Below are 20580 nucleotides of genomic sequence, written 5' to 3'. Positions count from 1 at the left end.
CTGGGGCCCCGTCATGGGAAACTGAGCAGAGAGCAGTTTTTCAGAAGCAAGGCAAAGCTCCAGGAAGCCGAGCTGCCTCCAGCCACGTACCTGTACACAAGGGTCCCAGCCCTCCGACCTCAGGCAGAAGAGGAGGGCCATGGCTGGGATCAGAGCCGCAGCCAGGCGGGTGCGAGGCATCATCCTGGCATTTTCTGTGGCCAGAAGTGGCCTTCTGAAAACATGACCCTCTGTGTCTGCCGGTCAAGGCAGCCTCCGAGGCACTGTGCTGTCTTCTCTTCCCTGCCCCAGGGCACTGACTGTATTCAAAGCAGTGCTGGGTTAAGGGAGGAGAGGAAGTGAGAGTGGCAACCTTAGCATTCTGGACTTTTGTTTCTCTAATGTTTATCTCCTCTGTCACTGGAGGGGAAGTTAGAAGAAGAAGAAGAAAATGTCTGCAGACCAGGGGCTGGAGTAACAGCAAGAGGAAGCTGGCTTTTATCCCAGGAGGTCATCTGACCTCAGGATTAGTGAGTTTAGGAAAGTAATCAGACTGGTCATACAGCATGTGTGACTAACTACCAAGGACGGTGGCTTCCCACTTTTGTTTCAGTAGTGGAAACTTACTGTCTGTATTAATTTCCTAGGCCACCATAACAAAAACCACAGACTAGGTGGCTTAAACAACAGATATTTATTTTCTCACAAAGTTCCAGAGGCTAGATGTCTGAGCTCAGAGGGTCAGCAGGGCTGATTTCTTCTCAGGCTCTTTCCTTGGCTTGTAGATGGCCGTCTTCCCCCCTGTGCCTTCACATGGTCTTTCCTCTGTGTGTGACTGTGTCCTAAGTTCCTCTTCTTATAAGGAAATCAGTCAGTCAAACTGGATGAGGGCCCACCCTAATCCATGACCTCATCACCTCATTTTACCTTAATTACCTTCTTAAAGACCCAATCTCAAAATACAGTCACATTCTGAGGTACTGGGGTGAAGCCTCCAACCTTTAAATTTTGGCAGGGGATACTAGTTAGCTCACGGCACTGTCCAATTTTATGAAATCAAGATTCATAAAAGATAAGCCCACATTTATGAAACATTGAAAATAAAGCTCCAGTGAAACACATTTTGAAAAGTACAGGAATATTGGGGAAAGATTGGGATGAAAAATCAAATATACCGAAATTCAAATCCAGCCTAGGTGATTTATGGTCTTGTAGCATTGATCAAGTCACTTAAACTATTGAGACTTAATTTCTGGTCTGTAAAATGGGATAATAGTTCTAATCACAACAGTAGTTCACATTTATGAAATTTCATAAATATAAAGCCACGTGATGCAAGCCACTAAGCATTAGTTTTCTGGTCTTTAAAGTGGAGATAATCACATTTGTCTTGCATGATTGAATTAAGTTAATTTACATAAAATGCCTAGTCTACTGCATGGTTCATCAGGATATTCCATAAATTGGTAGCTATTAAGGTGATTAAAAATATGAATGTAATGAGGATAATAATTCAAAGTACTGTTATGGGATTAAATAAGATGGCATTTGTAAAGCTTTGAGGACAGAGAGTGTCTAGGGTGTAAGAAGTGCAGTGTAAGTTTCTGTTAAATAAGAACGTAGGTTAAAATGGGGATGTTATTGGTATTGTATCCTAAATAGTTCTACCAAGATGTCCCCCAGGCACCTCAAATCCAACACGTCTAAAATCAGGCTGTGAGGGAGCATGTCATAGGGGACGGAGCACAAACACTTGCAGACTTCTTCAACAACACTGCTGTAAAATTAAGCTAAAAAGAGTCCCCCTGTCAAAATGTAGCTTTAAGGATTAATTGAGACTATGTAAGGTCTTAAAGCTGTACCTGGCACAGAGTAGGTGCTCAATAAAGTTTAGTTCCCTTGAAAGTTAACAGCATTTTACTTCCATAGTCATCCAAAATGGAAATCTTTTTGACTTCCTTATTTCTCTCATCAAATGTATATTAACTATATTTTCATATTTTCTGTATTCTTGATGCTCTGGCATTGGTGGCCTTGCTGATGAGGATAGACTGGGCTAGTCAGTTCTTAGAGATTGCAAATGATTTGCCCTGAAGCATATTTTCATATGCAAACTAACCAAACCAGAGCCCATGCTCTGAAACACCTCCTCTCTCTGGCTTTTATACAATAAGTCCCCTACATATGAACCTTCAAGTTGTGAACTTTCAAAGGTGCAAATGTGAGTGTGCATGTTCAATCACATAAGTTAGTTCATGTGTCTGGCGTACATTGTCATGTGCGTGCATCCTCTGCAAGTGGTTGTGCTTTTGTGTACTTTACTGTACAATACTGTATAGAGTACAGTAGTACAGTATCTTTATTTCAAGCTAGATCTGCGAGAGGACAACTTCATTGAACTCCTTGCTATGCAACACAAGGAGCTTACTAATGAAGAACTGATGGAATTGGAGGCCCAGAGAAAGGATGAAAAGAGACAAGAAGAAGAAGAAGTAACTGAAGAACCAGAGAGATTCACAATGCAGGAAATGGCAAAGGGATTTTTTTATTTGAGGAGGCACCGTTAGTATTTAAGGTACAGGACCCAAACATAGAAGGGTACACGAAGGTTGTAGCAGCAGCCGTTCAGAATGCAATCCAGTGCTACCATGTCATCTGTGACGAGAAAAAAAGAGCTACTACCCAGACATCACTGGATTGTTTTTCAAGAGGGTAGACAGTATTGAATCCAGCAAGGAGCCAGAACCTGTGCCATCAACATCAGGCGTGAGTGAAATTGCGGCTTGCCCTCCATCTCCTATTGCTAGCAATCCTTCAGCTCTACCATCTCCCACCACCTCTCCCTCCTCCCGTCAGTAACTCTTCTTGCCTGTTCACTCGATGCCAGCCCCTGTATGCCAGCTGTTATACTGTACTACTGTACTTTTCAAGGTATTATACTATAAGATTAAAAGTATTTTCTTTATTTTTTGTTTGTTTTTTATGTATTATTTGTGTGAAAAGTATTATAAACCTATTACAGTATAGTACTATATAGCCAATTGTGTTAGTTGGGTACCTAGGCTAACTTTATTGGACTTAGGAACAAATTGGACTTTTGAACGTGATCAAATGGAACTCATTTCTGAGTAGGGGACTTACTGTAATATAGAAGGCAGTGTTCTTCTGCCTTAATCATCAGAGGGCCAGGTACCAGACAACTAGAGAAAGCCCGTATACCCCAGAGCCTGCTGAACTTAAAGTATCCAATCCTAAGCCTGCTTACCCTGCTTTTTCTTGCCTTTCCCACAGAAGCCATAATAAAGGCCCCTGCCCACGCCTTCCCCTTGCTCCTTCTGCCTCCTGATGGACTCTGGTGCTTCCCCATGTGGCTCCTCAGGGTGTCACATGCCCCCTCCTCCTGGGAACTGTGAGTAACAAACTATCTTTTCAATGGCAATTGTCTGCTGATCTGTAGGTCTCACAACACCTGCATAATAATAAAATCAGCATTTTAAAACGAAACATTCTACCAAGTTCTAGAGATTTTTATCTGTAAAATAATTCTAAAACGTAGGTCTTCATTTCTATTAGCATGACCATTGAACACATCCCTTGGCCTAGAGTATTGCAATGCACTGCTCAAGGGTCTTCCAGGGTCCAGACACACTTCTTCCAAAGTCTCAACTCTTCTTATCCATCCTTTATCCCCAAATCAAAGCAATCTTCCTAAAATGCAAATAAAACTATCTCATGCCATGTCAATAATATTCTGAGGCTGTGTATTGCCTGGACCCCAAGCATCTTGGCCTACCCCCCACTACACACACACACACACACACACACACACTCACACACACACTGAAGTGTTCAGCTCCACAGCACCAATTCTATTCTACACTAGGAAGGGGAACAAAAATCTATGTTGATCAGGGGGTTTTCAGTGCCACAACCTTAGCATCCTGTAATATCCATTTCATGATGATTATAAGAAAGTAACAAGAGTCACAACATAGCCTGGCTCAGGGAAGAAAGCCCCTCACAGTTTGGCATATCTAAGAACCAAATCTGATTCCATTCAACAGTTCTAAGTTTCACATTTTTTGATACGTTAACACCTCTCAAATCAGAACGTGTCTCATAATTGACATCATATTACAATTATCATTGGCAGAGTTTTTTTTTTCTTTCCTGGTGACAAATAAGGTAATGGTATATCTAACAATCGGTGGTACCTTGTATTCAATGAGGAACAGTTTGTCAATAAGAAGACAAAAACAAACAAACAAAAAACCCACAAGCTCCGTTCAAATAAATAAAGAAAACAAATGGTTGGAGAATAAAGAGATTTGTTTCTTAAGTACTCCTTAGAACATGTACTAGAGTAATGGGCATTTTGCATCTACAAAGAAAAATAGAGTACTCAATGTTTCCTAAACTTTTTGACCCACGGTGAATCTCTTTTATCCTTGGATACCCATTACCAGCCCTGTATCCATTATCATGCTGTGGAACCATGTTCCTGTGATCTATAGTACAGAAAATGCTACTCTTAAGCAGAATCATGAAGGATATTCTCCTGGCACCCAGCGACCCAATCCCTGTCTCTAGGGCTGGGTCGTCACATGAAGTACTGCCCTGTATTTTTCATCCAAATACCCCGCCTACCAGCAGCGAGTGAGTGCACCCCACAGGGACTGTCAAGGCAAACAGCCTAAGTAGTGCCTACTCCTCCCCAGCCTGAAATGTCTATGGCACTTCTGTGTTATTTTAAAAATTACTTTGAATTTTCTATCTCTGTATTGTTTGTCTCTACCAGTAGACTGTAAACTCCATGAGGGTAGAAGCTTTGTCCAGTTTCATATATATTGAATGCATGGGTATATACTTAGTAAGTAATTAATGAATGGATCAATGAACAATATATCTGAATTTGTTCTTAATATGCAGCTAGTATTTTAGAGTATTTGTCCCTTTCCATTAATGTGATTCTCTTATAATATGTTCAGTGATTATTCTGGGGCTTTCTTACTATTCTCATACTTTTAAATACTTGTTCTTTATACTTTTATTATGGTTATACTTTTCTACTCCCTAATATTCCCTGAGGGTACATGTGCCCCAGTTTAAGCAACACAGAATAATAGAGTCACAGCAAGTGGGTTGGGATAGAAGTCCTTATTGCAGTAAACACCATGCCTTGTCTTGGGTTAGAAAACTCTTTGTCTCTTTGAGTCATGAACCTGAGGCAGAGGCTGGTTGATTATGAACAAGAGAGTCTTTCCTCTTTGTTCTGTCTCTGTACTCCTCCAAATCATTCAGTGGATCTCTGCTTGTCCATCCAGACCCTGGAAAGGTATGGTGTAATATATAGAAGACTATATTTTAAAATATTTAATTATTCTATTTACTTTCTGGCATCATCATTTCTTGGTATGTGACTTACCTTTAACTTCACCGAGTTTCCTTAACAGTGTAATGGAAATAACACTGTGGCCTAATCAATAATATTGTTTGAGGGTTAAATGAGATAGTATATGTGGATGTACTTGTAAATGTTACAGTTCTACACAAATGTTGACTACCATTCACTCATTCAGTCATTCACCAAATATGTAGTAAATGCTTAACATCTGCCAGGCACTGTTCTAGGCACTAGGATACATCAGTGAATAAAACAGACACCCCTGCTTGCATGGAGCTCATGTTCTAATGAGGAGAGAGCCAAGAGCAATTATAAATAAGTATGTTACACAGTATGTTAGAGTATGTTAAGATCTATGGGTGGAAAATTGAAAGAGTAAGTGGTAAAATTCAGTGAAGAGTGGTAAGGGTACTGAAGTTTTAAATAGGGCAGTCAGTATGGGCCTCCTTGAGAAAGACATTTCGAGCAGATTCCTGAAGGAGTTGCTAGCCATGCAGGTATCTGGGAGAACATTGGGAGCAATTTTGCCCATCGGGGACATTTGGCAATGTCTGAAGACGTTTCTGTTGTCACAACTTGGGAGCAGTAAGTGTTGCTACTGGGATCCAGTGAGTAAAGCCAGGGATGTTGCTAAACATCCCACAATGCACAGGACAGGCTCCCAATCCAAAATACCAATAGTGCCAAGGTTAAGAAACCCTGAATTAGAGGGATAAGCTGGTGCAAAAGCCTAGGGACAGGAAATTGTCACAACCAACAAGGAAGCCAGTGTAGAGATGCACAAGTGACCATCTAGATCACTTAGGGTGAGGTAGGCCATTGTAAAGACTTTTGAATCTTCTTGATACCTACCCCAGGCTCCCCAGGCAGGCACTGTCACTCTTTTCTCAGTGCTCCCACAGCAACCAGCTGTCATGCTCAATAGCGATTAATTTTCTGCATGTCTCACTAGGCTTTCAAGCCCTTGATGATAGCAGTCAAATCTGGTCCATCTCTGTACACCCTGTGCCTATCACAGTGCTTAATACCCAGTAGGAGTTCAATGTATGTTATTTGCATCAATGATTATGATAATAACTTTGGATGATAATAGCAATTGATTTGATTTTTATTCAATATACAGGCTAATAAGATCCATGAAAGGACAGATTTTGTCAGTTACATTCATAGCTGTAGCCGCAATGCCTAGTCGTTACCAAGTACATAATAAGTGCTTAATAAACACTGATTGAATAAAAGAATGAGTAGGTTATATACATAATCAGCCCTTCCTTTGATTTCTGGTCAGTCAGATTTCTCCTCTTCTTAGCAACTTATCTTGAAAAAGAGGAAAGAGAAGTTGAAAAGGAATATCTGCTCTTTTTTCTAGAAGACAACCTATGACAAAATACTCTGAGCTGGTAAGCTGATGCAACCGTGCTATACTGGCAGGTCACATTATAACACATAAGTGTAGACAGCACATGCTTGCATAACCCAGGGTAATCTTTGGAAAAGGGTAAGGACATGAGTAAATAAATATTATTTGTCAACTAGCTGGTTGATTCCACAAGTAGCTCCCCTTTTCTCCTATTTCCCACACTAGAGGAATCCAGAAATCTGGAGATGATCCGATGGGGAAAGGATGAACAAATATGCAACCTGGGTAAATAAATGCACATGGAGCACTGAAAAGTATCCAGTGAATGCTTTCCTTGAGGTTCAAGAGATACAGTTCAATCCATACAGAGTGGAAAGGATGGTGCAAGATTCAGAGTGACATTCCTAGTACCCCAGCTTTATCCTTAGCCTTTGAGAGAACCCTACTTATAAGCTATCCCTTCCTCTGCAAAAAGTATTATACCTAAACCCTGTTCCTCACGTGCTCTCCCAGACCCCTGCAGACCCTTGGTCCTTAACTCTTCTCTTCCTTCCAAAGTCCAGGCGTTGTGTTAGCTACAGACTTATTAATATGAGTTGTTAGTTTTTCCCTGTTTGGCTTGGTGTTGTTGATGGGTAGGGGAAAGGGAAAAGTCTACAGATTCTAAGGAGAAGAGCATAGGACAATAAGACCCTTGTGGATTGACCACCAAGTAGGAGGGAAAAAAAAAAACTAAAATAAAAAGAAACCCAAAGGATGGATACTTACACGATGAAAGTGAAACTCATTTCAATCAATTATTTTATATTTGATGCTTATATAAGTACTTGCCTCCTTTCCTGGTCTGAGTCAAAGTAGGGGGAAAAAAATAGGGGAAAACCTTTCCTAGTGCCTTGGTCTTAGACGGCTGAGGCTCCAGGGAGCAGGAAGATGAAGAGAGAAAGAGAGAAAATAAAAAGGTTTGATGTGACATTGTGGAAAGGGATTGTGCTTGGGGTAGCATAAAATATGTTTAGAATACTAAACATAAACATGCTTCTATTTTGACTCCGTCCTTTTGATCCACGCCAGAAACCATGCCTTTTTTGTCTTTGATTCCTCTAGAGCTCAGCAAAGGGAACTGCTCAGAGGAAATAGCCATCAAATGTGTCCTGAATGACTCAGCGAAGGAAAAACTCTCAATGAATTGGCATGGAATAATAACTGAAATGTATGGACTATGCATTTGATTGGGAGTTTTTGCTTTTAATGCTTCATCAGGTCTTAGCTGTGTGACATCAGCCAAGTAATTTAACTTCAATAAGCCTTAGTTTCTTTCTCTGTAGAATGCTTCCTATAAAGACAAAATGAGATAATGTAGGCTAAGACCATGACAAATTAAGTCTGTTAGTACTTGATGAAGATTTCTCACTGCTTGTGGAAAAGTAGCACCCAATGCTCCTTTCTGATCACAGACAGCTTTTTCTGGGTTGACTTCTTAATATCTTACATCTTTGAGTTAGTCTGAGTTTCCCACAGCTTGAGAAGAAGGAAAGTAAATGGCTGATGGAGCTCCTGTAACTTTGTATATTGGGGTTTAATTCCCACAACCTGTTTCCCCCACTGAAAGAGCACATGTTACTTTATGAGGGCTACTGGAATTGAATGTGAAAAGGAGGTGGTGACTCAGGGTGTTTGGGGAAAAAATCTTGTTTTCCAAGGCTTCAGACTCAGCTCAAAGCAGATCGCCTCATTGTTCTCTGTTTCCTTCTTCAGCTTCCTCTATTCCCAGCCCCTCACACTCATATATAGCAGTCAAAGTGACTTCAGTTTCCACCGGATTTTTTTAGAAATATTGTTCTGGCCCTTATGCATACTTACTTAGTTTTTTTAAAAAATATTTATTTATTTATTTGGTTGCACCAGGTCTTAGTTGCAGCAGGTGGGCTCCTTAGTTGCGGCACATGGGCTCCTTAGTTGTGGCATGCAAACTCTTAGTTGTGGCATGCATGTGGGATCTAGTTCCCTGACCAGGGATCGAACCCGGGCCCCCTGCATTGGGAGTGTGGAGTCTTATCCACTGTACCACCAGGGAAGTCCCATATACTTACTTGTTTCAAAAGACATTTTATCATAGCTCATAATCCTCTCAAAGCCAGAAACCCTCCAGGACAAGAACCTTACTTTGCACATATATGTATTCTACGTAGCACTTTACCCTGTAGTAAAAATCAACTAATGGAAGGAAGGAAGAAATAGAGAGAAATAATAAACCGACTTGATAGCAGAATAAATTTTTAAAAGTAAAGTTTGGAAAACTATCTATAAAATTATTTGACACTATCACAAAGCACAACATGAAGCTCAAAAGCAATGCAAGTAAAAGAAAAATTCTCATTGCCTAAGAACTGAAGTGAATCCTCTCTCCATTTCCTGCTAGTAAGGTGCTCTGGGACTGCACAGTCAGGCCTACACAATGAAGCCCATGGGTTCAGCTGCCTTGGGCCTCTCAAAAGGCATTTGCTTCATTTCCACCAACCACAAGCCTTTGCTTCGGCCTCTGTCCCAGTCCAGCTGGACAACACATGCTAGAGGACTGGCTATTCTAAAATCTCTCTCCTACTCTTGATAGGTGGTTTCCATGGAGGTCCCTCAGTCCCATCTAACTCCTTCACCTTTAAATGTGCTGAAGAGTGAGTTTGAAATTAGACCCAGAGCCATATGGGAAAGCTTAGGGGGCAGCATATGGTTGCAGATTGCTCAGTGCTGATCGATAGCATGTTTAAGCTCACCTTCCATCTCTCTTTGCACAGGAAACAGTGATAGGGTCGGAGTTCTGTATTGTGAATTGCTCTGTCCTTCATGTGGGAAAATGAGACTCATAATACAGCATCCATGTTAAAACTTGTTTTAGTTTCTTGGTCATGGTGGAGGTAGAGTACAAAGAAATATCTGTACTCCTACTTGTGATCAACGGGAAGTAAACTGATAGGGATAGAGATTCAGTCTGTGAACTTGAATGATGGTCTGTCCTGTAGAAATGCGACTTTAAGTCAAACCTAACTAGGTCTCACCTGCAGATTTAGGTCATGCCAACATAAACTGTAGATGGGGATGAATCAGTCCCATGGAAACAGGGAGCATATTGCTACAGTTATTACAGTGCGATGATAAGAGGACAGAGAAGTTCTGTGGTCCAAGTAGGGAAGCTATTTTTTTTTTAACAAGCTGAAAAATCTGAAAAAAAGAGGATGCAAAAAAAAAAAGTGGGGAGTCAACTGCAAAGAATCAAAGAGAAAGAGTAAGCATGCAGAAGGAAGTAAATAATTCAGGATCTATCCCTGCAAATGCTGGGCTACAGCATGTCTTACCTCACTTCACAAACAATACCATCATTATTGCAAGGACAAAAATACTGTCCTTATGACAAATTATGACAAATACTGTCATAATTGAGCAAATTTCAGAAAGCTTGACTGGGTCAATTGGTAGTGGTTTGTCTCTTTTATGAAGTCAAGTTTTCAAGAAGGAAAGCTCTTGTTTCCATGAGTAAGTACATTTTTTTGTTTGTTTGTGAAGACTAAAACTTAGCTATACGAATGCACTTTTTCATATAATTAAGTCTGGCAGAGCTGGAACTCAAAACCAGATTTCTTTTTTAATTCCAGCTGCATAATTATACTGTATTATCAAGCAAATAAACCAACAAACAAGTAGACATAGAAAAACCCTTTAACATGGAAAAAGGGAGAATCATCACAGAATACCCTGGGGAAGAAAGACAAACAAGGAGAGAGAAAGGGTTTTAGAACTTTGAAATACAACAGATCAATGTGATTCTTATCATCATCACCAGTGACATCATTAATTGAGGTCCAGTTCATGTACCAGGGAGTAGCTTTGATAACAGTATATCACTGAACCATCACTGGGGCCGTAAACAGCTTTAATGAGACTTACCACACCATTCACTTAAACTGTACAATTCAATGTTTTTTTTAGTATATTCACAAAGATGTTCAGCCATCACCACAGTCAATTTTAGAACATTTTTGTCACTGCAAAAAGAAACCCTGGGTCCTTTAGCAATCAATGCCCTATCCCATGTCCATTGCCCTAGCTCTAAGCAACTATTATTCTACTTTCTGTCTCTATAGATTTACCTATTCTGAACATTTAATATAAATGAAATCTTATGTACTATTTTGTGACTGGCTTCTTTCACATAGCATACTGTTTTCAAGGTTTATCCACGTTGTACTTGTATCAGTACTTCATTCTTTCTATGGCTGAATAAAATTCTATTGTATGGATATACCACAATTTGTTTATCCATTGATTAGTTGATGAGCATTTGTTTCATTTCCACCTTTTGGCTATTATAAATAATATTGATGTAAACATTTATGAACAAGTTTTTGTGTGGACACGTTTTAATTGCTCTTGGGTATATACCTAGGAGTGGAATTACAGAGTAATATGGTAACTGCATTTTTCCTCATCTGGGGAACAGCTAGACTATCTTCCAAAGTGACCATTCCTGCCAGCAATGTGTGAGGGTTCAAATTTCTGCACATCCTCACCAACACTTGTTACTGTCTTTTTTATTATACCCATTCCAGTGAGTGTGAAGTGATATCTCACTGTGGTTGTTTTTTTTTTTTTTTTTAAACATCTTTATTGGAGTATAATTGCTTTACAATGGTGTGTTAGTTTCTGCTTTATAACAAAGTGAATCAGTTATACATATACATATGTTCCCATATCTCTTCCCTCTTGCATCTCCCTCCCTCCCACCCTCCCTATCCCACCCCTCTAGGTGGTCACAAAGCACTGAGCTGATCTCCCTGTGCTATGCGGCTGCTTCCCACTAGCTATCTATTTTACATTTGGTAGTGTATATATGTCCATGCCACTCTCTCACCCTGTCACATCTTACCCCTCCCCCTCCCCATATCCTCAAGTCCATTCTCTAGTAGGTCTGTGTCTTTATTCCCGTCTTGCCACTAGGTTCTTCATGACCTTTTTTTTTTTCCTTAGATTCCATATATATGTGTTAGCATACTGTATTTGTTTTTATCTTTCTGACTTACTTCACTCTGTATGACAGACTCTAACTCCATCCACCTCACTACAAATACCTCCATTTCATTTCTTTTTATGCCTGAGTAATATTCCATTGTATATATGTGCCACATCTTCTTTATCCATTCATCCGATCATGGACACTTAGGTTGCTTCCATGTCCTGGCTATTGTAAATAGAGCTGCAATGAACATTCTGGTACATGACTCTTTTTGAATTATGGTTTTCTCAGGGTACTCACTGTGGTTTTGATTTGCATTTCCCTAATGGCTAATGAGGTCAGGCACCTTTTCAAGTGCTTATTGGCCATTTATATATCTTCTTTGGAGAAATATTTATTTAAGTTCTTTGTCTATGTTTTAACTGAGTAGTATTTTTATTATTGAGATGTGTTTTATATATATAAATATATATTCCGGATACTAGTCTCTTATCAGATATATAATTTGCAAATATTTTCTCCCTTTCTGTGGGTTGTCCTCACTTTCTTGATAGTGTCTTTTGAATCACAAATATTTTAAGTTTTGAAGTTCAGATTATCTATTGTTTCCTTTGTTGCTCATGCTTTGATGTCATATCTAAGAATCCATTGCCAAATCTGAGGTCGTGAGAATTTATCAGTATGTTTTCTTATAAGAATTTTATACCTTTAGCTCTAACATTTGGGTCTCTGATCCATTTTGAGTTAATTTTTGTTTATGGTGTGAGATAAGGATTTTTTTTTTTTTTTTGGTTGTGTTGGGTCTTAGTTGTGGCACTTGGGAATCTTCATTGTAGCACGCGGGATCTTTTGTTGCGGCACGTGGGCTCTTCGTTATGGTGCGGGCTTATCTCTAGTTGTGGCATGTGGGTTTTCTCTCTCTAGTTGTGGAGCACGGGCTCTGTAATTTGCGGCACGCAGGCTCTCTAGTTGAGGTGCACGAGCTCAGTAGTTGCAGCACACAGGCTTAGTTGTCCTGCGGCATGTGGGATCTTAGTTCCCTGACCAGGGATCAAACCCACGTCCCCTGCATTGGAAGACAGATTCTTTACCACTAGATCATCAGGGAAGTCCTAGGATTCATGCTTTATTTGATTTTCCCACCACTATTTGCTGAAAAGACTAATCTTTTCCCATTGGCATCCTTGTTGAAAATCAGTTGATCACAGACACATGGGCTTATCTCTGAACTTTCAATTCTGTTATCATATTGATCTATATGTGTATCTTTATGCCAATACCACACTGTATTGATTGCTGTTGCTTTGCAGTAAGTTTTGAAGTTAAAAAATGTCAGTCTTCTAACTTTGCTCTTCTTTTTCAGATTGTTTTGGCTGTCCTGGTTCTCTTTAAATTCCATGCAAATTTTAGAATCAGCTTGTCAATTTCTACAAAGAACCCAGCTGGAATACCGATAGAGCTTGCATGAATCTGTAGATCAATTTGGGGAATTTAATCATCTTATCTATTTTAAGTCTTCTAATCCACCTAACAATCTAGTGATTTTTTCATTTCAGTTATTGTACATTTCAACTCTAGAATTTCCATTTGGCTCATTTCTATAATTCTCTGGCCTGCAGTTTAGCCTATATCTCCAGTGAGTCTAACAATATCTTCCCAACTGCCATCCATCACAAGCTCCACTAGTTTTTTGTTGTTGTTGTTTTTGTTTTTGTTAGTTTTTCACATCTTTATTGGAATATAAATGCTTTACAATGTTGTGTTAGTTCCTGCTGTACAACAAAGTGAATCAGCTATACGTATACATATATCCCCATATCCCCTCCCTCTTGAGCCTCCCTCCCACACTCCCAGTCCCATCCCTCTAGGTCATCACAAAGCAACAAGTTGATCTCCTTGTGCTATGCAGCTGCTTCCCACTAGCTATCTATTTTACATTTGGTAGTGTATATATGTCAATGCTACTCTCTCACTTCATCCCAGCTTCCCCTTCCCACCCTGTGCCCTCAAGTCCGTTCTCTGCATCTGCGTCTTTATTCCTGCCCTGCCACTAGGTTCATCAGTACCGCTTTTTAAAATTCCATATATATGCATTGGCATACAGTATTTGTTTTTCTCTTTCTGACTGACTTCACTCTATATGACAGATTCTAGATCCATCCACCTCACTACAAATAACTCAATTTCATTCCTTTTTATGGCTGAGTAATATTCCATTGTATGTATGTGCCACATCTTTATCCATTCATCTTTTGATGGACATTTAGGTTGCTTCCATGTCCTGGCTATTGTAAATAGTGCTGCAGTGAACATTGGCTCCACTGTTTTTGTGAGAGCTCTTGAGCTTGAAATTCCCCACTCTCTTGTAAATAAAGTCAGTTCCTTTGGGAAGAGATTAGGAACTACCTGTTTTAAGGCCTGCTTCTTCCCCTAGGCAAAATCTCTGAGCCAGGGCTCTGAAGCTGGGGATTGGGGCAATGCTGTGCTTCTCTCTGAGTTACACTTCCCACTTTAGGAGCTGAGTGCTCAGTGGATAGGAATGGAAGTAGCATCAGGTCTTCTTGGCTTGCCTCTCTCAGCATGGAACCACTGCCTTACAAGCTGGGACAAGGAAGATTGGCTTCTCAGTATTCTTAGAGATACCTGCCCAAGGTAGAGCCTCCATGCCATTAGTCGGGATTGAGCAGAAGAAGAAAGAAGTCACCACTTGGCTGCACTCACACAGAACTTAGCCTCAGCAGCAAGTAGCTGGGGCAGGATGCAAAATGCTCACATACTGCTCCCCCTGGGAAGATAGCCCTTCAACTGGGAGCTGGGGGAGATGGAGTCCTGTATTCTTGACAGCATAAGTCTAAAGTCCAGTTTCTGTTTCACTGAGCTGGGAGTGGGGAGTGAGTGACTCTTGCTTTTGATACTATGGATTCTCACTGTTCCTACCAAATTTTAGTAGATTTTCTTGAATATATGTTTCTACATTTGCTATATGCCATTTGGACCATTTCCAGAGACTTTGAATGTTTTCTTTTTTCAATAATTTTCACCAGTTTCTATGGGGAGTATGTCTACACAGCCTGTCATTCCATAAGTGGATCTCAAAAATATGTAATATTTATACCAATGTTAATAGCCTAAAAATAAGACCAACAATCATAGGACAGTCAGTGGGCAAGAAGAAGAGGTAAATGGGGCTTAAAGAAAGGAAAGAGGAAGAACAATAAGAAAGGCATACAATGGGCGAAGAAGTGACGGCAAGAAGAGACAAAAACAGATGGAAAAAAATAAACAATGCAAAATAGCCATATTTGACCCAAGTTGGTCAGAATGAGCTTGAATGTGGAGCAACTGATGTAAAGTAGATATCCCTCACTCTGACCTTTCATCACGTACTGACTTACCTTCCAACATCATCCAGCTATTTCAGGTGTTCATATATCAAGTTTCCTAAAAGTGATCTTGAATTCGTACAAAAATTATGCTTTTCCCCCTTCTGTCTCAAAATATATAAAACCTCCCTATCTTTGAAGGATCAGCTCAAATGCCATCTCCTCCAAAAAGCATCTCCTCATTTACCCACAGCTGCCTTGATGTCTTTTCTCTCCATTCTCTGATTTTTTTGAATAATTTATCTGTATCACTTTTGTGAAATTATCATTTTTACCTCTCCTCCAGAGTTCCTTGCCTCCTGCTTATTCCCAAATCGAATGCTCTGAGATATCCTCAGAGATTCTTCCAGTGTGTTTTTCTTTTCTTACGTTAACCAGGGTAAACTTACAATCAATGACCCTAATCAATACAAATATATGCAATTTTTTTTCAATTTTTTTTAACATCTTTAGTGGAGTATAATTGCTTTACAATGGTGTGTTAGTTTCTGCTGTATAACAAAGTGAATCAGCTATACATATACATACATCCCCATAGATATATGCATTTATAAAAATGATGGAGGGAGATTGGCACAACGATATAGTCTTCAGTCTATCAACTGAGTGAGTAACACTGAATGAACAAATTGAATAAATGAATGTCAGAAATAATGAAATGTGCATATTATCAGATTGGGAAACTAAGAAAAGCAACTCAGTAACCTTGTGGAGAATGGAGTAAATACAGACAGGGAAACTAGGATTCTATTCCTTATGGCTCTGTTACTAAATCTTGCTATGTGATCTTGAGCAAAGCATCTAAACCTCTACTTCAGTTAATTCATCTGTAAAGATAGGAGGTATCCTAAGATTTTTTGTTTTGTTTTGTTTTTTCTGCTCAGAGTCTCTTAAAAGAGACTATGCTATGAAAACTGGTCTACGATAAAACAAGACTGAAAGGGTAACAAATTCTCAGGTAATTATAAATGTAAGTGCAAGACCATTTTTTTAGTTAAGTGAAAATATATAAAGAGAAGGTGACTGTAACTATGCGATGCTACACACTCCACTTCAGCTTCCAAAAAAGACATTTCCTTTCTCCTCTCTCAATTACGTGACCAACTCAAAGAGCCTATAAGTTAGAAATGTTTATTTTTAACAAAGAGAGAACACTGGACATAACATCACAGTTTAGAAAATCTTCTCTCTCCAGAGTTTTCATCCTAGGTAATTGGATTAGCCTCATCTCACAAACGCTACTAGCTCCCAAGTCTATGGAGAAATCTGGTTTAAAATTTCCACTCAGAGGGGCTTCCCTGGTGACGCAGTGGTTAAGAATCCTCCTGCCAGTGTAGGGGACACACGGGTTCGAACCCTGGCCCGGGAAAATCCCACATGCCGCAGAGCAGCTAAGCCCATGTGCTACAACTACTGAGCCTGCGCTCTGGAGCCTGTGCGCCACAACTACTGAAACCCGTGGGCCTAGAGCCCGTGCTCTGCAACAAGAGAAGCCACGACAATGAGAAGCCTACGCACTGCAATGAAGAGTAGCCCCCACTCGCCGCAACTAGAGAAAGCCCGCACACAGCAACGAAGACCCAACACAGCCAAAAAAAATAAATAAATAAAAATTTTTAAAAACCAAATAAATTAATTAAAAATATAAATAAATAAATAAATAAATAAAAATTTCCACTCAGAGCTGTGAAGGACCTTAACATCTCAATTAAATAGTCAACATAAGAACAAGATGAGAAGAAAATGAGGAGGTGAACTGGATAATTCTGGGAGGAAGGGAATTCGTTTCCTTCACTGCACAAAACATAATCTTCATTTAAACAGAGGTTGTTGGATATTATCTGCTCCAAATAAAAACACATAAAACTACAATAACAAATAATTCAATGAAAGATGTTCAATTTCTCCATGAAGGATTGAAATTTCAATATTTAACTATACAAGGGAAACCAAGGCACACTGGACTTCTCCCAGATCATAGAGTGAATTACTCCTGGGTTTATGCTAAGGAATCCTCCAAATTAGGCTGGACTTTTAAACAACAATTTGCTAGCACCTATCTTTGCCAAATGCCAATAAAATATCAGAACCCCACTGACATCAAGAAGGGAAGATACCTCCTAAGGGTGTGCCAGGGATATGCATCATCACATCAAAATCTGACCTTCGATAAATATTTTCATCCAGAGCTTCTCTGCTCAGAAGTCATGTGGAATTACCTACTGAAGAAAGAACATACTTCTTAGAGAAGCAAAGGAAATTGTAATCTTGCCCTGAAAATAGTTCCTTCCCAAACAGTTAAGAATCATTCCTTAGCCCTTGGATAAGAAGTTATGATCAAATTTGGGAAAAATAAATAATGAACTTTGGAGAACAATTCATATAACAGATTTATTCCATCTGAATGAAGGCACAGTGATAGAATGGAAACGGAATGTATTTTGGATACAGGCATATTTGAGTTTGAATCTCTGCTTCCCAGTTGTCCCATTGTGGAACTTTGGGTCACCACTCTAGCTCCATCTATAAAATGGGGATGAAAGTACTTTTTTTACAATGTTGTCAAAAGGATGACATGAAAAAATAATATGCAAAACATCTAGTACAACACCTGGCACATGGTAGGTGCGCTAGACGTGTAAAATACCATTGTTTTCATTTTTCTTTTTTTCAAACTACAAACTAGAGTATAAGAGTATTAGTATAATACTAATACTAATACTAGAGTATTAGAGTATTAGTGCCCCTAATTTTCTTCTCTGGGTATTAGTAGTGGGGATACAGCGTATAATGCTGTTGACCCATAACTGAGACTCTAGTCTACCCCTCTGCACTCTGTTTAGCATTCCTCTTTGCTTGGTTGTATACTTGGCCAGTGGTGTTAGGGTTAGAGGAAAGGGTACAGGACCCAGTGTCAGAAGACTTGAATAATTTCCTAACTCATTTGCAATGTGAACTTGAACACATCACTAGGCCTTTCAGAGACTTAAATACCCCGTCTGTAAATAGGGACTCATAATCCAAGCTCTGTACTCTGCTATCTGTTTTTTTAAAGTTTTCACTAACCTGAACCTACCCCCCAAATTACCCACCTACCCTACACGAAATTCCCAACACTTTCCTTAAGTCTATATGGCATTTTATAATTTAGAAGATGATTTCCAATTCATCGACTCATAACAAGCCCTATCAACTAACTAATCTGCCCAGTACTCTGATGTGAGGAAAAATCAAACTTCTACCTGAACTTTTCAACTGAACAAATTAAATGAGATAACAAATCCAGAAGTGGGCTTAGAATAGTTCCAGACATATAGTAAAGTTAATAAATGCAAGCTGGGCTTCCCTGCTGGCGCAGTGGTTGAGAATCCACCTGCCAATGCAGGGGACACAGGTTCGAGCCCTGGTCCGGGAAGATGCCACATGCCGCGGAGCAACTAAGCCCGTGCGCCACGACTACTGAAGCCCGCGTGCCTAGAGCCCATGCTCCGCAACGAGAGAATCCACCACAGTGAGAAGCCCGTGTACCGCAACGAAGAGTAGCCTCCGCTCGCCACAACTAGAGAAAGCCCACGCGTGCATAAAAGACCAAACACAGCCAAAAATAAATAAATAAAATAAATAAATTAAAAAATAAATGCAAGCTACAGCTGTTATATCTCAAAGTAAATTCTGATTATTGATAAATGGGGCCATGTCTTATATCTCCTAAAGTGCATCTCTGCAAATCTCAAAGTAGATAGGACAGTGCTGGGTATAGAGGGGATGCATCCAACAAATCAATAGTGACTAAATGGATAAAGTGGTTGTAAAAGTATAGTAGTGAGGAAAAGAGAAATATCTTCCAAGAACACAAGTACATTAAATAATTGTGTGTGGGGATGTGTGTGTGTGCATGTGTATGTATTTTAACAGCACTTCCTCCAGTCAATGTCTAGCTAACAAAAAGATAGCATATCTTCAGAGAAGTCTATTCCTCTTTATTCCAAAGCACTCAATACTAAAATTGACCACAGACTTCATGAAGTACAGTGGAGAATAAAGACCTTCCTAGGCTCCTACGACTCCAGGAAGGAGTGAACATACAAGGTCACACACCGGAGCTGCTTAGCCCTTTTCATTCTACACATTCAATTCAGATGTCATCTCCATTAAGCTTTCTCTGAACAACCCATCTAGAAGTATTGAACCCCTCTTATGAGTTTGAGAAAAAACATTATCTGCGCTTCACCTAATTTTCACATTTGAGCCTTCTCTGATATTACTTATATACATCTTATCTTGAGGCAGCATGATGCAGGGGCAAGAGCATGGATTTCAGAATTAGGCACATCATGGTTTAAATTCCAATTCTGTTACTTACCATCTGCGTGTCCTTGGGCAAATTCCATGAGTTAATGGAACCTACACATAAGAACTATCATTGGGAAAGTGAAATAAAATAATACATGTAGGCATTCAGCAAATGTTAGTTTCTTTCTTTTCATCCCCTTCTTTTTCTGCTAACCATAAGACTGTAGGTTCCTGTGAAATGCCCTCTTCAAAGAAGACTGAACATTTTAAAAATGTGTTATCTTATTCTAGGCACACTTTGAGCATCCTTTGCAGAGTTAAATACTCTTAAGACACAGCAACTCTCTTTCTACTCCCACCCATCCAAAAGGAAATGTATGGACCTTTCTGTTATATAGTTACCCTTAGAGGAGTGGACAGGAACTGATTACATACTTTGGTGTCATTCTTTTCTGATTCCCTCAAGCATCAATTAATGCAAATAAGTAAGTACATACACACATAAATAAATACCCCAGGTACATACAATGCTTATTTCTGAAGAAGTAACATCAATTTGTTTATAGAGGACTTCAAAGAATTGTTGTAGAAGATATAAGATTAAATGAAAGAGAATCATAGATTACACCTGACTTTCAGCCTTCACATTCAACAAGAAGTATATGGTTTCTTAGATGACCAGAGGTTAGGAATACTTAATTGAAATATAGTTTTACTTTATGCAATGGTAATTGGTGTCTAAAAGCAACACATACACACATGCACACATGCACACACACACACGCACACCACAGTCAGGGACCTGAATCAGTCTGCACTCCTGGGGAAAAACAAGTAATTAAATTGACGGGTAATGAACATTCAAAGATAATTACCGGTAGTACTCAGACACACATCGGATGATTAATAGCAATAGATTCCATGGAGGTGATTAATAAAGAGGCAGGCAGGGTAGCACTAATATATAAATGATTAATAATGAAACTCTTCAGTCCTTGAAGGAAGGAGGAGAGAGGACTAAGGAGTCTGTCTTTCCCCACAGCTGCCACTAAGAGGGTTTTGGAGCACTGAGAAAACCAGGGAGAAGCTGAAGGTAGAAACCTGCAAACAGAGATTATTCACAGTAGTCTTGAGTAAGTCATTTAATTGCTCTTTT

General features: G+C 39.5%; 1 protein-coding gene across 2 annotated transcripts in view; it reads right to left on the bottom strand.

Annotated features, from left to right (window-relative positions):
• TLR4 (toll like receptor 4) overlaps positions 1–19035 on the bottom strand; it is a 29034-nt gene extending 9999 nt beyond the window's left edge. For both annotated transcript variants that reach the window (XM_082402231.1, XM_082402230.1), the window contains exon 1: positions 91–19035. Coding sequence is in view for 1 of the 2 variants with exons in the window: in XM_082402230.1 (XP_082258356.1) it covers positions 91–183 (93 nt within the window). In the remaining variant the exon portion in view is untranslated. The remainder of the gene's footprint in view (positions 1–90) is intronic.
• Between the last annotated feature and the right edge of the window lie 1545 nt (positions 19036–20580).

The sequence above is a fragment of the Balaenoptera borealis genome, assembly GCF_965194805.1.
Source record: "Balaenoptera borealis genome assembly, chromosome: 8".
Lineage (NCBI taxonomy): Eukaryota > Metazoa > Chordata > Mammalia > Artiodactyla > Balaenopteridae > Balaenoptera > Balaenoptera borealis.
The sequence above is the reverse complement of the archived record's forward strand: the minus strand, read 5'-3'. Positions and strand labels throughout refer to the sequence as shown.